Consider the following 22,853-nt stretch of genomic DNA (forward strand, 5'->3'; position numbering starts at 1 on the left):
CGTCTTTATTGGCTGCACTTGGTCAACACTTTCAGCTACTTTTCAACCAAATTTTTGTGGGTTTTGGGTCTTGCACCTTTCCATTTTGAGCTCTTAAGCTCATATTTTGTGGTGTTTTAAAAAATGGCAAAATGATCATTCACTAAAATAGTTAGGTTAATATTAATAATAAGATTTTATTTTTCAAAATCATATTTTATTATTAAGATTTCAAATTTATTTTGTAGACCCCATTTGTAATTTAATTTCTTTTTAGTCATTTTCTCTTTCTATAAATAGAGACTCTTCTTTCACATTTGGTATGTAATTTTTAGAGTGAAGAAACTATAGCAAAATTTCTACTCACTTTCTTCTCATATTTTCTTCTTAAAATTTTATGAGAACCATGAGCATAATGGCATAATCTTCGTAGGAAGGTTAGGAATGATTTCATATGCTAGTGATGTTATTTTGCTACTTTGATTTACTATATTCTTAATGTAATGTACTTGAGTTATTTATGTTCTTTCATCCATATCTCTATTTTGTTATCTTTATAAACTTGTGCTAATAGTATATAGGATTAGCCATGTTCTTTCTATGTGTTTCTAATTAGTAAAAGTAATATTGATACATAATTTTATGTCTAATCTTCTATTGCATTTTTGCCCTTGAGTATTTTGTCATTTTTAGATTTTTTATAAGATTAACATTGTGCTCCTAAAGTAAAGAACTTTATAACTCAAATGAACTTTTGTTAGAAAAGAATATGGACTTTAATGTTAGATTTTCCAAGTAAATGTTGGGATGTGAACTATTTACTTGTGTATTTTTGTAAATCAAGTACTTAAGTAACCAAACAAGCATATGGATGATTCTTGAAACCTTTCTATTTCTCAAACTCTTGATTACACCTTACTTTTATTTCACTTATCTCACTTTATCATTTCATCAAAAAGACAAAACCAAAAATCTCAAATCTCTTTTTATTTCCATTTTTTATTTATTTCATGTTACTAACTTTTTGTGTTATTTTCTACTAATCTTTTGGTTTTATATTACCTCTTTGTGGATCGACCGCCTTATTTTACTACAACTACCGCTTAGTAGTAGTCACGATTTGGGCGTTAAACAGATTGGCAACCCAGAAAATGCCACAGTCGCCGAAGGAGAAATCGCACAGCCAAGGAGAGAGAGGAGAGAGAAGAAGGTAAAAGTGAAATTAGTAAAGTAGAAATTTCAGTTAAAAAGTAAGAAAAAGAAAACATAAAAACAAATAAAAAATGGTAAAAACTGAAAATGTAAATTTTTTTAATGAATAATAAATAAAATAAAAAAGAAATTTACATAACTACCCTTCTACTTTCATAAACTCTCATTAGTAATAAAAATATGGTATAATAAGGATTTGTTACAAAAATATGGGAAAAAACTCATAAAAGTGATTAAATTCATAAAAACTCATAGAATAATTTTTTTTTTTTTTTTAAAAAGCTATATTTTTGCAAAGTTTGTTAAAAAACTCATATAAAATGGGTCTGTTTGGCATTGTTTTCTGTTTTTTGTTTTCAAAATTGTGTTATCAGAAATGAGAACAAAAAACTGTTTTTGTAGTTTTAAAAAAACAAGAGATGTTTGGTTAATGTTTTCTAAAAACAATTTTTTAGTTTTATTTTTTTTAAATTTTAAATAAAAAATTAACAAATATATTTACAAAGAGAAAAATATTTTAAAAGTTTATAATAAATAATGAGATAAAATAATTTGAAAGAAAAAATGATGAAAAATAAGAAGTGAGAAAGTAAGGAAAGAAAATTTGAGAACAACAGAAAACAACTTTTTCTTGTTCTCAAAATTTTCTGTTTTTTGTAACTTTGTTTTTAAAAATTGTTTTCTGAAAACAATGCCAAACACCCCCACTTGTTTTCAAAAAACAATTTTTAACTTTTAAAAACAAAAAGTAATTTTTTAGTTAAGGTGTCAAACACCCTTATAATTTCTACTTTTTTTAAGAGCCCTAAAGTTAAATATGACCCACTGGAGTGTCATGCATCTTTACTTCATTTTCAATAATTATAGATATTATGGTTCTTTCTTTTATATATTTTTATCTAATGATTTTATTGAAAAATTAAATTATGTATGATAAAAGATTATTAAAAATAGTGTGCATAATTTTACCAATTTTTTTTAATTATTAATGAAGTCTTTATAAAATTGAAAATTGTGGATGTGGAGTGTGAATATAATATTCCAATCATAATAATCAAATTTCACATGGTCCCATACTTCACTTACAAATTTTCAAGATTAAAATAATAGTTTTAATTAATGTCATGGAAACAACGTGGTTACATTTTTTTTAATTGATTAATTTTTTTAATAAATCAAGAGATGAATAAGCAATATAAATATTAAGGGCGACTAGGTGCCACCATTTTTGTATTTCGGTACGTATATATTATTTTTTTCAATTTTTTATGAGGATGGGTATTATAATTATTTAAGATATATTACAAATTTAAAAAAAAAAATTAGAATAATTTACAATACTAAAAATAAGGTTCAAATTGTTGAATTTTAAATGCACGTAAAAAAAATAGATAAGCATGCAACAAATTATTTAAACTTTATTTTCAGCACTGTAAATTATTTCAAATTTCTAAAAATTTACAGAACGTCTTAATTATTATAATATCCACCGTCAAAAAAAAAAAATTAAAAATAAATATTTGGGTACACCTAAAAATAGCTGCAACGGTGAAGTTATCCATAACCAGAATATTCCCTCCATATATTTAATTATCGATATAATAATAATGAAACAAATATTGACAGTAATCCCCACCTGATCCTATTGTTTGTGAGATCTGTCTACAGCTCGATAATGATTTATGGTCAACACTTCCCCACTATCTTAACACCAACTAATTTATATATATAATTATTTAAAGAAAATACTTTATTATATAATCAATACTGTACTAATCAATTACTTCAATCCTAATTAATTTAGTTATTTATTATATAAGTCTATCATTTCTAGTAGGATAATAAATAGCTAAATTTGGATTGAAGTAATTAATTAGTAAAGCGATTTTGGATGACGTCCCATTTTATTAAAAAATGAGGGAAATGCTTTCATGTTTAAGATTTTTTTGATTTAGTACCTAATTTTTTTTTGTTGGTGTCCAAAGTACACAATGTCAAGTTTCATATGTTTACGTTGATATCCACTCTAACGATTTTATTAAAACCAGATTGTGTATACATATGGTGTAATTTAATTGGTATATTTCATAATATTTTTTAAAAATTAATTTAAATAAAATTTAAAATAGAAAAATCAATTAAGATAAATCATTTATATTGATTTCAAATAAGAAAATATTAAATAAAAATTAATTTAATCATTTTAAAAATCTTAAAATTAAACATAAATAATAAAAATTAAAATAAAACTTTATTACTTAACCCATTAAATAAAATTAATTTTATTAATTAGGATGTTCTTCATTGTTCATAGGTATTAACCTATCGAATTCGATCATCACCAACACGGGGTGTTTCTCATATTCAAGAGTAACACCATAAGCATCAATAAACCTAGAATTTTCAAACTATACCATCACACCATAACTCTGAAGAAAAAAAAATAGAAAAAGAAAAACATATCCAACATCCCGACACAGCCCATATCCAACAACCGAGGTCCACTGTCCATGAGGAAACCTCGCCTTCGCCCAAGCCAGATCCAATAGCTCTTCTGTCGCTCGAGCCCATATCCGATAGCCCTTCCGTCGCTATCCTCCATGGTTGCGAAGAAGAAACACCATGTTTAAGATTTTTTGTGATTTAGTACCCAATACTTTTCTTTTTGTTAGTGGGAAAAATACCAAATGTCAAGTTTCATATGTTTTCGTTGGTACCCACTCTAACGGTCTTGTTAAAAGTTATACACGTGGCACGATTTAATTAATTTATTTCATAATATATTTTAAAATTCATTCAAAAATTAAGAATTTTGGGAAAAAATAATAATAACTTAATTACCATTAATTATAACTAAATTGTCAAAGAAGGTGAAGTTTAAGGGCCATTTATGCTAAAAATCCATTATTTTAACATAAAATGTATACAGTTTTTATGTTTTATTTTAAGATATTTGCTGCGAAAGTAGCCAAATTATTATGTTTGTAGCACTTAAGTATCAAAATTACTTTTTGCTGGCAAAAGTACATTCAGTCCATATTTTGTTGCATCCGTCTATTCCAATCGTTAAGTGTGCTTGTGCATTGTTGGCGAAAGTACCAAAATAAATAAATATTTGCGGTGAAAGTACATAATTTAAGAGATGTGTATGTACAACAAAAGTACCCAAATTATAAGATATTTACGGCGAAGGTACCCAGGTTATATGTAAATTTGACGTCATGTGGTGGACTTAGCAGGAAAATAAACAACTGCAACAAAATATGGACGGAATGTATTTTTGCCGTCAAAAAAATAAATTGGGTACTTAAGTGCTACAAACGTAACAATTTTGGTACTTTCACCACAAATATCATTTTTCTTTTCTACTTTATGCTAAATTTACATGTATAAAATTATTATTTTTATTTTATGCATGAACGGTTTTGAAACCGATAAACACATGCCCTAATAATATACTACTAAATTTAAATAAATATTAATGATTTTTTCTTTTGCACTACTTTTAGGCGGTGCAAATGAATCTAAAAAGTTTGAAAACTTTATTATGGGTGTTCATTGGTCGGTTTTGTCAAGTTATAACATATTTTAATCAACCGAATGTAAAAATTGGGTTGCAAAATTCTAACTCTAACCCGTTTAGTTAATAGAAAAAAAGTTTAACCCGTCTAATGTCTTAGGCAGTTTGGTCTGGTTAACCTACCCAAACCAATCTTAAGTTTTTTTTTTAAATGTTCAAATAATTAGATTCATCAAACTAAAAATATAGTATACACATTCCAAACTTAGACATATTATTTTAAATTGGAACTTTAAAACATTATTCTAAATTTATTATTAAAAATTTAAAAACAATATTTAATATTACATATAATATATGCAATAATATATGTATGTATAAATGAAAAAAAAATTCTTAATTGGCTTATTCCGGTTATATTGGGCGAGTTGATAGAATTCACAAACCACACAATATAATAATTGAACGATTTGAATTTTTATCGAGTTATTTAGGTTGCATTTTTTTTTTTTGTAGATTTTTTAGTTTGGATGATTTATTCAAATTTGGCGGTTTGCAAAATATTTTGTAGAGCCCTAAATTTTCCTATTAATGTTAAATCACAATCTAAATAAAAAAAAATTAATGCTAGATCATACGTTTGGTATAAAAAAATACAGTATGGTTATAATTATTATTTTCCTAAAATAGCCAAAATCGTATTTGGCCCACAAAGATAGCAAAGTACATTTTACAATATATACTTTTTTATTTTTTTAAGAAAAAAACGAAATAGAAAAAAGAAAAGAAAAAAAAAGCGGAGAAAATGAAGTATGGAAAATTATATAAAAAAGACAAACCGAAAAGTCATAGGATCAGACGCAACGCTAGCTCTTAAAATTGTCTAAATCTGGGTTTGGTTCTGTTCTGAGCTAAGATAAGTATTGCTTGGTCGAAGTTCGATTATCACTTGGTATAATCTTCATTTCTTGACAAGTTTCTTTGCATTTTCGGATTTTCTGATAAGGTTTCTGACATTTATTTCATTCAATTATGAATTTTTAGTTTTGTTTTTAAGATTTGATTTACACGGAGACTACGTTTTCCACTTGAATCTCTTTCGTTTTTTCATTTGAAACAATAATAAGTCGGGGATATATCGGTTTCTGAGGTATTTAAGTATAGTTGGAGGATCTGTTTATGAATTCTTTACTTTTCAGTAGGTGATATTGTGTATTGGGTTGTTGTTTTGAAGTTCTTTCACTTGTTTGGTAGCTGAGTTTAAAGAGGAAAGGGTTAGAGAGATTTTGGTTGTAATGGGTTTATTTGTTGTTCTTCTTGTGTAAGATGAGAGACCCATTACTCAATTATCTCTGTTATACAGTAATTAAATTTTAGGGAGTTCGAAAACAGGACCATATTTCCTCTTTTGGAGGGGGAGGGGGGACATTTTTGTTCTGTTACTTTTATTCCCGTTGACTTTTTTACATGATTTTTTTAATATGATTTTCTATGCTGATTCTTTTGGATTATTGGTTGGTTTCACAGTGATCGGATAAAAATGGTGGAGGAGAAGTCCAATATTGCAAAAGATGTCACCGAAGTAAGACCCTACCCAAATTTCATCACTAACTTTGCTTCCCGTTGATGTTTAAGTATGATAGTTTGATAATTGTCTAGCTCACAATGGCAACTATTTTGTTTTTCTTTTCTTAAATTATTCAGTTGATCGGCAATACACCATTGGTTTACCTCAACCATGTTACCGCCGGTTGTGTTGGTCGAGTTGCTGCGAAGTTGGAGATGATGGAACCCTGTTCTAGCGTCAAGGACAGGTACTATATTGAGTTTTAGTTGGTTATCCTGGATGTTGTATTTTGGTAGCGTGCTTTATGATCCTTGTATCATAATTTTGTTTGGGATGATTTTATTTTCTGAGCAAGTTGGATTTTGATTTGAAGATGTGAAATGTTGAAATTCTTATTTAGTATTCTTGCTTCACTCAGTAATGTTTTCAGAAGTTAGGTTTTAGAAATCTAGAATTTAACTTAAAGGTTACTAAGAAATGAAAGGGCCTACCAGGCCACACATTGAACTAACAATGGAATCTGTGACATTGAATATAGCCTTAGGTGTCAATTAAATTAATACTTAATGCACATTCTATCTCCATTGTAGGATTGGTTATAGTATGATTAAAGATGCAGAGGAGAAGGGTCTCATTACTCCGGGTGTGGTTAGTATCTACTTTGTCATTATAATTGTGTCGTATAATTTTCGACATGACAAGAGATTTCGTTTATGTGGTGCAGAGTGTTCTTGTTGAGCCAACAAGTGGCAATACCGGCATCGGATTGGCATTTATGGCAGCTGCGAAGGGCTATAAATTAATAATTACAATGCCTGCTTCCATGAGTCTTGAAAGAAGAACTATTCTCCGTGCTTTTGGAGCTGAGCTAGTTCTCACAGATCCAGCCAGGGGCATGAAAGGAGCCCTTTCAAAGGCAGAAGAGATAGTAAACAAGACACCGAATGCATATATGCTTCAGCAATTTGAAAACCCTGCCAACCCTAAGGTTAACTTATTGTTAATGTTAATTCATACATGACAAGCTGACTGCATAGCTTTACTCAGATTTTTTCTTGTCTGTTTAGATTCATTACGAGACTACTGGACCAGAGATTTGGAAAGCCTCTGGTGGGAAAGTTGATGCTTTTGTTTCAGGGATTGGGACTGGAGGTACAATATCAGGGGCTGGAAAGTATCTTAAAGAGCAAAACCCTGACGTTAAGGTTGGCTTGTTTGCATTTAGGAAATACCAGTTGTTCAAATTTGAAATTTTTCTTGCTTTTCTGGTATTCTTTAGTATCATGTCACTGATAAGCTTCTTACTTATGTTTAGCTAATTGGTGTAGAACCTGTTGAAAGTGCTATTTTGTCTGGAGGAAAGCCTGGTGAGTAATGATTCCAGTTAACTTAATTTACAAAACTCTTCTTTGTTTGTCATAATCCTTACAGATTGAGCAATCAAATGGATTTGTTCCTTTTTTTGTGAGTGGGATATGTTGTCAAAAATAGCTTGTATTTCCTCTTCAAGGAAGTGTGGCAAACAACTTCCTAATCCTTACTTGATTCATTTGATATCCATCCCTGATTATTTCTATGATCATTTCTTTCTTATATTAGCTTTTGCCTAATTGATAAAATGAATGCATGTATGTCAAAGGTCCACATAAGATCCAAGGAATTGGCGCTGGATTCATCCCTGGAGTTCTGGAGGTCAATCTAATTGATGAAGTTGTTCAAGTATGTCTCAGAGATTCTATTTGGAATAAGTTATTTTAAAACCATTGGATGTTGTATTCGGTTAAGCTTGAATATGATACATAATGCTTTGGCAAAAATCTGACAAAATTAGTTTGTGATGGTAAACCATCCAATACACAGTTGAACAAAAAGATATGCATTATCCTAAATTTTCACATGTTATACCGCGTTCTATTATGACCTGGGCCCTTTCGGGATGGTTTGAATGTAGTTTTCTAATTAAAATGATTGCTTCAGTTAGGAATAAATTATATTGAAATCATGCATTATCATATTCAAATAGTTTGAATTAATGAATTATACATTATGCAAAAAATGTGAAAAGGTTGTCATTGATTGTAAACCATCAATTTTAATACTGTCACGGTTTATAATACAAGTATCTTAAGTGCCCTCAATGTGATTTTGTGCTGAGCATGGGATTGCCACGTTGAATTTGATTTTGCTAGAGTTTGCATGCTTACCTTGAGTAACTACCTTCTGCAAAGTTCCCCAGTGAACACCAAGCTTTGGCTTTTTTGTTTTAGATCTTAGGTCATTTTTAAGCCTTTGTTATTCCTTTCTTGTATCATTTTGGCTATACTTTTGATGGATTTTTTGTTTCATATGCACAGTCTTCCTTGGTTATCAATTCTTTTCCTGGGATTTGTTGTCTCTTCTATGCTTCTCTTTGACTGAAGCTAATTTTTTCTTTATACTCCAGGTATCAAGTGATGAAGCTATAGAAACTGCTAAGCTTCTTGCACTTAAAGAAGGCTTGTTGGTAAGTTTAGTGATCTGTTGGAGAACATGACTATATATATAATATGTATGTATTTTAATTTAGCTCTTTGTTCTACTTGTCTTGTCTTGCAGGTAGGGATATCATCTGGTGCTGCTGCTGCTGCTGCAGTTAAGATAGCACAAAGGCCGGAAAATGCTGGAAAGCTCATTGTTGTAAGTTGATATTGCCTTACATTTTCTATATCATAGACAATTCATGTTAAAAACTTGAAACTTCATGTGAAATCGCCAAGTAAGCCCAACAAATTTTATTGAGTAACCATGACAGAAAAGAATTTGAGTTTTACTTCTCTATGATTTTCCTGACAATTTCCTTGGATATTTGTAAACCCTTTCGAATATGGAGCAGACAATTGCATCACCAGTCAAACTATGTAACCAGGTGTCAGCATTGTATTACATCTCCTGTAGTGTGCAGTTTATGTATATTTTGACTATAAGCTTGGACTCCTGGTTTCTGTACCTGCCACATTTAATCCCCTGTTATAAGCTCTTAACATTTCTTCTTAACATATATGAACAGGCTGTGTTTCCCAGCTTTGGGGAGCGTTATCTATCCACTGTGCTGTTTGACTCTGTCAAGAGGGAGGCAGAGAGTATGGTTTTCGAGCCCTGAAGAAGTGTTTCCTATCTATTCAAAAGGAACCATGAATATTCATGCGCATGAGGCAAATAACATGGTTGGGAAGTTGCGTTGGCTTTTGAGTTTGGCTATTTTTACTTTAGATAATTTTTAATAAATACGCAATAAACAATCTAATGAGTTCTTGTTTGATGTTGTAAAGTTTGGTTGGTATCAGCTGTTAGAGGTAACAGCTGTGTACATGTGGACAATCTTACTCGTTGCTATGAAATATTAAAGAATGGTTGTTTCTCCTTGGAAAAGAGTAATTGTGATCTAAAGTAAGTTCACAAAACGACAGTAATCTGAAAACGACAACAAGTCCACAAAAACAATTGCAAACGAGAATGAGCTGAAAACGATAACTAGTTTTTTAAAAACGTCTAGAATTTTTATAAAGAGAATAATTTCAATGAGCGACAACGTTTTCGCAAAAAAGACAAATTTAAAAACGACAAAAATTTCAAAAACAGACATGTCAGACAATAATTATGTTAAATAATTTAGTAGAATCGATTGTTAAATGTTCATTTTTGTTTCTGATCATATTCCCATACCTGTTTTCATAAACTTTACGAATGTGTAAATTTCATTACCTAACGATTTTTTTTAAAAGGTATGCTATAGTTGCAAAACCTTAGCAAGTGAAGTCAAAAGATTTATTTATTTGCTAAGATTCATCAGAGCCATTAAGCCAATGTTTCATGTGTCAAAATAAAACATTACAAGTAGATAAGTGGTGTAAAATAATATCCCAATGGGAGTTTGAAAAAGTAGATAAGCAGTGTGAAAGCTTGTACATAACTCTTATTTATCAAGTATATTTGTCAGATAGAACATAATTTTATAAATTTAAAAATAGAAAATCAGTTCGGTCCACATAAATAAATATCTGATTAATTAAATGATTTCAAATTTAAACTTCAAATTAAGTTAATAACAAAAAAAAGTAAAAACTACGTTTTCATAATATTTCCATTAAGCTAGACAATTAGTCTTTTGGATTGAAAGCCACGGATCACATAATGGGAATGTCCCTCAAAGATTTGAGTGCATATCCAACCCTTTACCCAATCTATGCTTATAGAATGTATATGGATATGAGAGATTTGGACGGATGGACGAACAGTTACATATCTAATGAAGTATTTGTGTGCTTCAAATTCTATAACCTTTTTCATTGTTTCAAAGTTGTAGGCACGAATAAATCCATTGTCAGCTGCAGTAACAAACAAGTATTATCTAACAATGAACTTTGCCGATCTCACTAAGCAATCACAAGAAAAATAAAAATTTCTCTTTAATTAGTCCGTGAAAAATCCCCATGGTTTTGAATGTGTACGAGTGCACTGTACTTAAAGAGTAATGACTAATGTTATATGTAACTGGCAAGTGACTTTGAAAGACTAAATTTATGTAAAAAGTTCCACATTTAAGTTAAATATGATCCAAAGTTGAATTAGGTTTTGAGTGTGAATTAGATTATATGTAATTTATATGCAAGTTCAACCAATGGCTGATGAAATGAGAATACAGCGTTGAAAAACGTTACCTTAATTGGTAGAATATACAAGATTAGAGACTATATTGGACAGGGGCCGCGCGAACGCAGGCCCCCACTACCACAAATTATGACGTTGGCTCTCCTACTTGAGGAGACCATAAGCTGGCACCCCTCCTAAGTGCAATAGAGGTCACCAACCTAGGCCATGAACCATCTTGATCGCTCATTGACCCCGTCCAGGTAAGTGAATTGCTCATTGCTCTTTCCTTTACTTATACTCCCAACTTATGTTTAAGTTTTATTCCCATTCAATGTGGGACGTAAGTAATCAGCGTGGTGTGTGAGATCCAATTCAACCTAAAAGCCTAAAAGGGAATAAACAAATATTACACAAGGCTCCTCCTTTAAGTTGTAAACAGTCACTAATCGAGAACAAAAAAAAAAATCAAATTAACTACTCTAGTCTCTGTCAACATTTGGCTAGAACTATACCCTATAGGCCTAAAATGACATCCACGTGGGCATATAAAATGGAGCAGAAACCAATGTAAATAAGCTTTAATATGCCAAAAAATATACATTTATATGTTTCACTAGTATTAAACTTTCTAGTATTTTTTGCTAATCATTGTCTCTTTTATATTACTTTCACCTAGTTTTATCTTTTGTCCTCTAAAGCAGTCTTTACATCTCCAATAAGAACAGTTTTTCTTTTCATACTAAGCGAATACATTTTTTATATATATAGAAACGTTGGTATCTGTAAAATTTCAGTCAGACCATTCATGGGTCATCACACAACATACAGCTTATGGGATTGAATCAGTATCAAGCACAGTACACAGCCCATTTGCCCACATTGTGAGCAACAAAATTAAACTCCTAGCACAAAATCAAAATTGCAGCCCATGAAACGATGCAGAACAAGCGAATACATTTCAATACATCTTAAAGAACACGAAATACCAGTTAACATGTGAGAAATCATTTAGAAAGCTTACAACTAAAATTGCAGGGGCCGCGCGTACGCAGGCCCCCTCGGCAACAAATTATGACGTAGGCTCTCCTGCTTGAGGAGACCTTAGGCTGGCACCCTTCCTAAGTGCAATGGAAGCCACCAACCTAGGCCATGAGCCTTACGGATCGCCCATTGACCCCGTCCAGGTAAGTATGTTTTCATGAAGCTCCTCCTTCCTTTTTATATGTCTCAATTATCTTTCATCTTTCATACTCTTCTGATGTGGGACTTTTGTGTTTTACAGCCTTCCAATTGCATATGTCAACCACTGTTGCCGCATTATTTTCCAAGTGCAACTCCAACTCTCCACCAAAGTATCTAAATCTTGAATTTGGAGTTAAATAAGCGGTCTCTTTGTTTTATGATATATGACTTATTTTCTATAGGAAAGCTGCTCCCTTTGTGGCTGTTCTGTTGCGAGTCAATAAAACTTTTCAACAAAAAAAGAGAGTTAAATAGGTCCTCCAATTGAACTATAAATACAATGCAACACTGTATAATTTATAGAGTAATGATACGTGCACTCAAACATTACACACAGTAACGTGTCACTGTTTTTTAAAATAGTAGATCTCAATTTTAATAAATGTGATTGACTAGACTAAACTGACACATCACTATGTGTAATGTTTGGGTGTATATTTTGAGTGCACATATTATTACTCATAGTTTCAGATAAATTGTCATCATATTTACTTTCTAATACGTTTTTTTTTCTTCTGTTATTGTTTAAAATTATGGTTACTATATTTGCGGCGAAACACCCTATTCTTTTTGAGTTGACATACCAAAAACCCCAATAAAAAATTTTGACGACAATACCTTGACTATTACATTTTCTTTGCAGATGAATCATTTTAGTTGTTAAGTGCCAACAAGGATTTTCCTTGCACACGTGTCCATATTATATTGGGACATGTGTTAAATAACTAATTATTTATTTAAAAAATATTTTATATATGAATTTACTCAATTAAAAATAAGATTTAGAATTAAAGTCTAATTTCACATTAAAAAAAATCTAAGAATAAATAAATATACACTTAAAAACTGATTAAATAAAATAAAATTTTGAAACTTAAAACCCAAATTATTAGCTAAAACCAAACGATTAGTCGAAGACCAAACTAATATCATCATCATCATCTCACCTCATCATCATCCTCATCATCAACATCGTCGTCATCATCACCACCACCCAACGATTAGCTGGAACTACATGCTCTTCGCTGATGGTTGGCGGAGGCTTTTCTCCAAATTTGATGGAGGCTCTGATTAGGGGTGGAAAATACACATTTATTGATTTTAATAGTCAAAATCAATTAAGTTTTAATTAATATTTTCATGGAATTAATATGATTTATTTTATAAATGAAAATATTTAATTATGATTTAATTTATTGTTATTTTGTAGGAATTAAAGTTGTATTTTGAAACTTTGAAATGAAGAGAAAAGAAAACAATTAAATCTGAAAAAAGAGAATAGAAAGTGGCATTTTTCTTGAAAGTAAGTGGCCCAATTGGAAGGAGAAGCCCAGGCCCGTCCTTCCCCAAGCCCACCGAAGCTGAGCGCGCCGCCGAGCCGAGCTGCCTGCCAGCCTCCCTGCGCGCCACCTGTCCGTGCTCCAGCACGCCATCTGTCCCTAGCAGCCTTCCTCAGCACCCCAGCAAGCTGCCCTTCAACCAGTCTCCCACTCTCCAGCAGCCTCTCACGCCCAAACCCCAAACGAAAGGCCCAATCCTCTCACGCCTAAGCCTCCTTCGGCCATGCACCTTTCAGCAGCCCAACACTTTTCTTCAGCTAGCCCAATGCATCAATACCCCAATCCGCAGGCCCATCTGAAGCTTCTCCAAGCCCAGCCAGCCGCCTACGTGGCAGTTTCCCATTGGCTGGGAATGGGTCAAAACCCACATCTGTCACCAGCCACCTTCAACCCATATTTTGTGGGTATTGGGTCTTGCAAAATTGTCATTTTAAGCTTTAAAGCTCATCTTTTTTAGTGCTTTAGAAAAATGGTATTTTGACCATACACCAAAATAACTAGGTTAATATTTATAATAAGATTTGATTTTTCAAAATCATATTTTATTATTAATATTTCATATTTATTTTGTAAACCCCAAATTGTTGTTTAATTTCTTTTTAGTCATTTTCTCCCTCTATAAATAGGGACTCTTTCTTCACATTTTGTATGTAATTTTTTGTAGCAAAACTCTACCAAATTTTAGTCTCATTTCTCATATTTTCTCTCTAGAATTTCATGAGAATGTCTAGCATAATAGGATAACCTTCTTAGGAAAGTTAGGATAATCATATATGCACTATGACTTTGTTTGGTATTTTTTATTCACCATATGCTTAAAGTTTATATATTTTAATGATTTAATTTCTTTCATCTCTACTTCTTCTTCTTATTATCTATATTTATGTTTACTAATATTATATAGATTTTGTCATGCACTTTCTATGTATTATCAAATTAGTGAAAATAATATAGATAATATCTTTATCATTTTCTCCATCTCACTCACACATATGTACTTTTGTTAAAATCTATATAGAATTAGTTATGCTCTTTCTATGTATTTTATAAATAGTAAAAGTAATATTTGTGTTAGGTCTTATGTCCAATATTTTATTGCATTATTGTCAATGGTATAATGTCATTTTTAGATTTCTCATAAGATTTATCTCATCTTTCCATGGTAAAAAATAATAATCACTTGAATACATTTTTGTAAAATATATTTGTGCATCAATGTTAAATATTCCAAATGAATAGTTGGGATGTGAACTTCTCATTTGTGTAACTTTTGTGAATCAAAGATCCAAATAAATAAGTATGCATATTGGTGACTCTTGATCCTTCCTACTTGTTACCTATTGTTATATCACACTTTATTCTATCTTTTCTAATCTTTAAATCTCCAAAAAAAATAAAAAATATCACTTGTTCTATTTTCTTCATATTATTTATCTCTAACATTTATTTATTGATTAACTTTATTTCTTTGCCTCATTGTGGAATCGACCGCCCTACGACAACCGCTAAGTGGAAGTCACGTTTGGGCGTTAAACAAATTTTGGAGCCGTTGCCGGGGAGGTAATAGTGAAAAAAAAAGTTTTTCAATAAATTTTGTAAAAGAGGTAAGTAATTCTATTCTTTTCTTTTTTTGTATATTTCTCTAGGATTTTTTTTTTTTAGAATTATCTTATTTACTCAAAAAGCTTAAAAAAAATCACTATCATTATTTTTTGTACATTTTTAGTTAGTTTTTCATTTTTAGTTTCTCTAGGATTTTTTTTTAGATTTATCTTATTTATTATTCTTTCTTTTTCTTAGTTTATTTTGTTGTTAATTTTGCTAGTTCTCTTTATCTCTCTTTTTATTTATTATTTTTGTACAAAATAATAAAATAAAAAAAGGATTGTTGTGTGTTTATTTAGTTTTTTTTTCTTGTAGCTTATTTTATTTATTTTTCTTTTTTTTTAGTAAAAAAAAAACTTAAAAAAAATAATAAATTGGATGTTTATCTTTTGCTAGTTTAGTCTTCATTTATTTATTTTATTTTAATTATTTGTGTTTATGATTTGTTACATTTTTTCTTCTCTATCCTACTTTTGTGCTATTTTTTTCTATGTGTTTGTTGGATTATTTTTTTAAAAAAATTTGGTTACTTAGTTAGTCTTTCCTCATCTTTGAAAAAAAATGTCACTTTCTTAGAATTTATTAATATTTTTCTTTTCCTAAAATTTATTTTTTTTAGGTTTAGTGAGCATCTTATTTCTTTTGTTTAAATAATTTTTGTTTTTCTATTGTTAGATTTGTTTTTTTTTTTTTTGTTATTATTTTTTTTTTACCTTTAGGTTTTAAATATTTTTTTTTTAAAATCATAAAATACAAAAAACAAAAATAATAAAAACAAAGCTTGTTTTGTCAACATAAGCAATTTTTGCTTAAAGGCCAATTTGAGTACAGTTCCATTGATTAGAGATGAAAAGTGCACTTGTATTGATCTTAAATGTCAAAATAAATTAAGTTTTGATTACTATTTTCATTTAATTAATATGATATATTTTATTGATGAAAATATTTGATCATGATTTAATTTATTATTATTTTGTAGGAATTAAAGTGTATTTTGGCACTTGGAAACAAAGAAAAAAGAAAAAAATTAAATCTAAAAAAAAGAGAAGAGAAAATGGTATTTTTGAAGATCAAAGCCCAAGAAGGAAGCCCATTTTTTTGGCCCAAGCCCAGCAGCAAGATCCCTCTTCTCCCTTGCGCCACGAGTCCCAGTCCCCTTCTCCTTCAGCCATGCACCCAAGCCTCCAACGTGACCAGCCACATGCATCTCCAACAAGTTCCTCCCATCATCCCAGCTGGCCCAATACTCCAAAAGCCCATCAAGCAGCCAACTCCCATCAGCTCTCCCACGGCCCAGTCAACTTCTCACACCCGAAGGCCCAACACGCCCAAGCAACCCAGACTTCTCTTCTTCAGCCCAGGCTGCCTACGTGGCACTCTCTCATTGGTTGAAAATAGGTCAAAACCCTCTTGTGTCACCAGGCATGTTTTGTGGGTATTGGGCTTTGTAAATTGCTATTTTGAGCTTTATAGATCATGTTTTTGTGGTATTTTAGAAAAAGAGCATTTTGACTATACACAAAAATAGCTAGGGTAATATTAATAATAAGATTTGATTTTTTAAAATCATATTTTATTATTAATATTTCATATTTATTTTGTAAACCTCATTTTGTTGTTTAATTTCTTTTTAGTCATTTTCCCCATCTATAAATAAGGACACTTTATTCACATTTGGTATGTAATTTTTAGGTAACAAAACTCTACCAAATTTTAGTCTCATCTCTCATATTTTCTCTCTAGAATTTTATGAGAATGTCTAGCATAATAGGCTAACCTTCTTGGGAAGGTTAGGATGATCCTATATGCACTATGACTTTGTTTGGTATTTTTGATTCACCATGTGCTTAAAGTTTATATATTTTAGTGATTTATTTTCTTTCATCTCTATGTCTTCATCTTGTTATCTATATATATGTTTACTAATAGTATATAGATTTTGTCAAGCACTTTCTATGTATTATCAAATTAGTGAAAATAATATAGATGATATCATTATCATTTTCTCCATCTCATCCATATATATTTACTTTTGCTAAAATCTATATAGAATTAGTCATGCTCTTTCTATGTAGTTTATAAATTGTAAAAGTAATATTTGTGTTAGGTTTTATGTCCAATCTTTTATTGCATTATTGCCAATGGTATAATGTCATTTTTAGATTTCTCATAAGATTTATCTCATCTTTTCATGGTAAAGAATAATAATCACTTGAATACATTTTTGTTAAATATATTTGTTCTTCAATGTTAAATCTTCCAAATGAATAGTTGGGATGTGAACTATCCATTTGTGTAATTTTTGTGAATCAAAGATCCAAATAAATAAATATGCATATTGGTGATTCTTGATCCTTCCTACTTGTTACCTATTGTTACATCACACTTTATTCTATATTTATTTCTAATATTTAAATATAAAAAACAAACAAAAAAAATATCACTCTTTCTATTTTCCTCACATTATTTATCTCTAACATTTATTTATTGATTAACTTGTTTCTTTACCTCCTTGTGGAATCGACCGCCCATCTATACTACGACTACCGCTAAGTGGAAGTCACGTTTGGGCGTTAAACAAATTTTGGATTTGTATATTTATTTTTCTTTTTTTTTTTGTTATTAGTTTTTTTTTTTACCTTTAGGTTTTAAATATTTTTTTTTTAAAATCATAAAATACAAAAAACAAAAATAATAAAAACAAAGTTTGTTTTGTCAACATAAGCAATTTTTGCTTAAAGGCCAATTTGAGTACAGTTCCATCCATACTTACTTAGTAACCTCGGGGAGTTCTAGTAAGTGTTGGTTGTAAGAGGACCGTTTTTATGAATTGTGACCCTTCCACAATTATCTAGTAATCTCGGGGAGTTCTAGATAAAGTGTGGGTTTAAAGTGGGACCGTTCTAAAAACCTCAAATCGACCTGGAAACAAGTAAAACAAAAAAAAAATCAAAAATTAAACAAAAAGAAAAAAAAATGAATGATGAAGAGAAGAAACGTTTCGAGCTGTATTTTCTAATGTATTATCCTTCAGTTAGAAACAACCATAATTCTAGTGCTACTGAGGGTACTAGCCGTTTTCGAGGTGCATACAAACTTAGTGTAAGAGAATACCGAGAACTTGAGATTTTAGAAACTAAGTTTGAAAGAGAAAATTACGAGGTTCCCGAGATAGATTATGATGAACGTTATTGTGACTTTGAAAGAGTCGACCATAGGAATCATAATTCTAGTTGGACCAACCCCGTAGATTTTAGTTGGAAGCCTGAGTACAACTACCATGCACTGCCTCCCATGAATTTTGAGCAAAATTTTCCTATCTTCCCACATTCACCTCCATATAATGTCTGCACTAATACGACTTCTTTAGATGACATTTTACACACATTTATAGAGGAGCAAAGAGAATTCAATAAACAATTTGTGGAAGATTTTAGGGAAACTAGTACTCAACTTTTAGAATTGACCAACGCTATTATTTCACATAATTCAAGTCAATTCTCGTCCCAACCTGAGGCCATAACACCATCCCCTACTCTCAGTTCTAAACCCGATGAGGATGATGCTATTACCATTTGGAGTGAAACTCTTTCCCATACTGAAATTCTTCCAACCACTCCAAAGAACAATGGAAGCTATCATACTGATGTGATAGACTTAATCGTTGAGGAAATCATAAACATATTTGCAATGAAACATTCACCTAATTTCCTCAGTGATTTTGACCCCAACCATTTTATTTATCCTGGAAATGTTACTAACGCTTCTATTTTTAAGACGTAGGATAAAAGAAAATTCATTTTCGATACAGGATAGTACGCAAATATGCAGTTGGTAGACTTACCTGAGAGCGATGCTTTTGTCTACCACAAACTGATCAGGTTTTATCTTTCTTTTTAGTGTGTTTTATTTTAATGTGTGTCTTTATTTTATGTTACGAATTTTACTTTTTGGGGTTTTGTTGTTGGTTATCATATTCCCTTTTTCTCGCACACTGAACTTAACATTAGACATTGATGAAAATGTCTCATTTAAAGTTGGGGGTAGTATGCATATTCATGCATTGAAATTTATTTTAATTACCATTTTGAAATTTTGAGTTAACTTTTTGCAAAATTCATGACAACAAAATCTTGGTGAGGTAGTTTTTGCTATTTTTACTATTAGGAAGTAATTTTTTAGAGCAATTTCTTGCACAACCAAACATTGAAAAAATACACACATTCAATTGAGAAAAATCCTAAAGTTTAAAGCTTTTAATTTTTGTGAGATGTGAGAATGAGAAAACAACTTTGAAAGCTTCTATTGATCATTTGAGTTGGTAAAATTAATTTTTGGGATTTAAAACATGACATTTACTAGAGGAATAATATAACGCCCTGGATAGCCAAGACCGCTACACTGTGTACTTATAAAAGTGCGAGACTTGCTAATCAAGTCATTAACTTAAAAACGTGTCACTAAACATGTATGAGCTAGGGTTAAAAAGGCTTTGGTCTCAAAAGTTTCATTTCATATAATTAAGCAATTATATACACGGGATCCCAAAAGAAACAGAGTTTAAAAGTAGGTTTACAGACTCCCAAAAATACAGAAAACTGTCAGTCATACTAAGGCAAAATGAACAATTTCTGGGTCTTGCGTTCCTGCCTAAACTAGGGTTGTGCAGAAATTTTTACAACCCGCCCAACCCGAATAATCCGCCCAAACCAACCCGAAAAAACCGCCAAAAAACGCAACCCGAATAAACCGACCAAAATTTAAACCGCCCAATTGTTTCATTGGGCGGGTTGAAAATATAACCTAACCCGCCCAATATAACCCAACTCGCCCAATTAAGCATTATATATATATAAATTAATTAAGTTTTGTTTTATTTTTTTACTATAAATTTAAAATATTGTTTTAAGTTAAAAAAGATAAACTTCACACTATTAGTATTAGTATTTAAAAGAAAAAAATTAAAAAAAATTTAAAAAAAAAATAAAAATTTGTTTGGGCGGGTTGACCCGCCCAACCCGACCAACCCGACACTCGCCCAACCCGCCCCAAAAAATCCCATTTCGGTTTAGGCGGGTTAACCCGACCAACCCGCCCAAATTATTGGACGGTTTAAAAAAAAAATTTCTTAATTGGGCAAGTTACGGGTCATTTTTGCTAACCCGATTATGACATTGGATGGGTAAAAATGCCTTGTAACCCGACCAACCCGCCCAATGCTCACCCCTAGCCTAAACCTCAACCGTGGCGGCTGAGCAGCTGGCCATGTACATTCCGCTCGCAGAGCTCTCCAAATCAAGGCTGATCGAGCTTGCCCTTGCCTTTACCTGCACCACGTAGCACCCGTGAGCCAAGGCCCAGCAAGAAAACATGATATGCAACACAAACAATAATAACATATAGTAAATTCACTAAGCAAGAACTTTCACCAAATAATCCACATTAATCATTCAGCATACATTCAGAATCATGGATGCAATCAATCACTTGTAACAATCATATCACATAATAATCAGGGCCGACAACTTAGGACGCACCCCCTGTTTACCCCACTGACTCCCACCCGCTTAAACCGAGCTCAGTGCATATTAAGCTGTCCTTGGCTACCAGTGGCCAAGCCGCGCCCTGTGCGCTAGTGTAACCCTTAGGTCGTTCGTTCACTAATTACCTTGCATGGCATAATACCATCTATTCAAGCATACACAATAGGGAACCCTTAGTCCCATCACATATATTCAACCAGGTGCAGTTTTCTTACCTTTAATCCTTGTGGTTACTGATTATGAGCAACGCTCCTCAAGCATGATCCGTTCCCGAGCCTTAGCTTTTATCACCTAGCCACAACCAAGGTGAAGGATACCATTAACAAACTTAAATGAGCTTCTAGACAAAGTTCTAATCTCCGGAACATTGAACTTCACCAAACATGGTAAAAGATTCAATCCCGAACACCCTAGGTTAAATTCCCAAGCCTAGAATCTCAAAATCCCAAAATCCCTTAAGGGTCGCGGCATTAGCCATCCATGCCATGGCATGGACCCAACCAGTGGCCTCCCAAAGCACAAAAACAGGTAAGGGTCGCGGCCCTACTTAGACCATGCCGCGACCCGCCCTCCTTCCTCAGCACCCATCAGCTTCGAAGGGTCGCGGCTCACCAAGAACTATGCCGCGGCCCGACCCCTTCAAGCCCAGAAAAACCTCAATTTTTGACTCCCAAACCTCATGTAAACTCTCCCAAAACAACCCCAATTCCACAACTCAATTATCCAAAAACTTCCCACAAGATTCCAGCAACACAACCCAGCTGAAAACTAGACTAGAAACCCATCAAAAACCCACTTCAATCACTGAAACTTTCTAACTCAAGAACCCAAAACCCAGCCATGCAAAAGTCGAATTTAAGCCTCTAAATCATGAATTATAACTTACCTCTTCAGCTGAACTCCTTTTCTAAGCAGAATCCCTGTTAATTCCCAAGTTTTCCAGCTCCAATTCAACCTTAACATCAATATCACAATCATCTCATTACTCGGTCAAAAACTCAAAGTTTCTAACTTCAAAACACAGTTTAATTCTTACCTTAGCCTTGATTAAATCTTCCTCGGACAATCCTTGAGTTAAACCTCTAAATCCCCACCTCAATTCTCAGAAATTCCCAGCTTGATTCACTAAATTTTCAGTGGTTTCCTCCTTGTGTTTTTCCTTGAAAGAGAGAGTAGAGAGAAGAGTTTAGATAGATAAGTCGGTCTAATATTTGTTCTACTGTTTTCCTTAAGTTTCTGTCTAATCTTATCCCATTGAGTCAATCCCGAGGCTCGGGGTGCTGGAAACGTCCCTGAGGGCAAAACGGTAAAATTCCTCAATATTCCCGTCTAGACTTCCTAACCTCAAATATATCTCTATATATTTATTTTCATAACCCGATAGTCTAAATAACTACCCGATACCTAAAATACCCTTTACTTATCCAAAGTCAACTATTAAGCCCCGTTGTCACTTTTCCCCGCTCTCTAGCCCTAGGATCGCCTCGAGTCGTGCTCTGCAGACCTACCCACATAATAATGTGGTTCTCTCAATGCCATATATATATATCACATTAATACAAATATAATCATACAAGCATTCTAATCATACAATTATGCATTTAAATCAATAAAATCATTCAAACCACATTTAACCCAATAATGCCCTCCCGGCACACTAATCAAGGCCCTTACGCCTCATTAGCGAATTTGGGGTCGTTCAGATAATTTTTGTTTTAAAGAGCCTTTGTTGTATTTTATTGTAATTTTCCTTTTAATTTCTTGTAATTTTATTCATATGTTGTCTCTTGTCAAAAAAATTATAAAAAAAAAAAGAAGAAGAAAAGAAAAAAATTTATAAAAAAAAGGAAAGAAAAAATATATATATATAAAAAAAAATGAAAAAAGAAAACAAGAGCAACATTTTTCATCTTCTTCTTTTGTAGTTTTGTTGAAAATAAAAAAAAAATCAACATTACTACATTTGTTTTCAATTTATGTCATAAAACTAAAATAAAAAACAGAAAGAAAAAAAAGAAATTTTTTTTGTGTATTTTATTTTTGTTTTGTTCTTTATTTTGGCTCTTAATATCATTTTGAAAAATCGCGAAAGTTCTTAAGTCATTTAGATTCCAATTAATTGATTAGCCTATATTTTGATCAATATTTGTTAACATTGTTTGTCCTAAAATGATAACATCAATTTTTGAGTGTGAATTGATAAATTTCCAATTCTA

At 31.7% G+C, this 22,853-nt stretch overlaps 1 protein-coding gene, 1 long non-coding RNA gene and 2 other non-coding genes across 7 annotated transcripts; 1 reads left to right on the forward strand and 3 right to left on the reverse strand.

Moving 5' to 3' along the window:
• Nucleotides 1-5,500: 5,500 nt before the first annotated feature.
• Nucleotides 5,501-9,686, forward strand: LOC133790792 (cysteine synthase). 4 transcript variants are annotated; one of them, XM_062228557.1, is made up of 11 exons: nucleotides 5,501-5,663; nucleotides 6,239-6,293; nucleotides 6,416-6,525; nucleotides 6,869-6,926; nucleotides 7,003-7,266; nucleotides 7,346-7,483; nucleotides 7,594-7,645; nucleotides 7,918-7,997; nucleotides 8,722-8,781; nucleotides 8,874-8,954; nucleotides 9,325-9,686. In XM_062228557.1, exons 2-11 carry the CDS (start codon nucleotides 6,252-6,254, stop codon nucleotides 9,415-9,417), a joined length of 978 nt encoding a protein of 325 aa, XP_062084541.1. In that variant the 5' UTR covers nucleotides 5,501-5,663; nucleotides 6,239-6,251; the 3' UTR covers nucleotides 9,418-9,686. The 4 variants fall into 4 exon arrangements, with proteins under 4 accessions (XP_062084541.1, XP_062084544.1, XP_062084543.1 ...); XM_062228560.1 differs by having other exon boundaries at nucleotides 5,527-5,627; nucleotides 6,237-6,293; XM_062228559.1 differs by having other exon boundaries at nucleotides 5,560-5,717.
• A 687-nt stretch (nucleotides 9,687-10,373) lies between these two features.
• Nucleotides 10,374-12,084, reverse strand: LOC133789478 (uncharacterized). The gene is made up of 3 exons (XR_009873568.1): nucleotides 11,929-12,084; nucleotides 10,976-11,292; nucleotides 10,374-10,642 (listed from the first exon to the last, which is right to left on the reverse strand). It is a non-coding gene; the product is annotated as an uncharacterized LOC133789478 (long non-coding RNA).
• LOC133792934 (U1 spliceosomal RNA) lies at nucleotides 11,016-11,175 on the reverse strand. Its single transcript, XR_009874397.1, has one exon. It is a non-coding gene; the product is annotated as a U1 spliceosomal RNA (small nuclear RNA).
• Nucleotides 11,940-12,099, reverse strand: LOC133792935 (U1 spliceosomal RNA). Its single transcript, XR_009874398.1, has one exon. It is a non-coding gene; the product is annotated as a U1 spliceosomal RNA (small nuclear RNA).
• Between the last annotated feature and the right edge of the window lie 10,754 nt (nucleotides 12,100-22,853).

This window comes from Humulus lupulus, chromosome 7 (genome assembly GCF_963169125.1).
Source record: "Humulus lupulus chromosome 7, drHumLupu1.1, whole genome shotgun sequence".
NCBI lineage: Eukaryota > Viridiplantae > Streptophyta > Magnoliopsida > Rosales > Cannabaceae > Humulus > Humulus lupulus.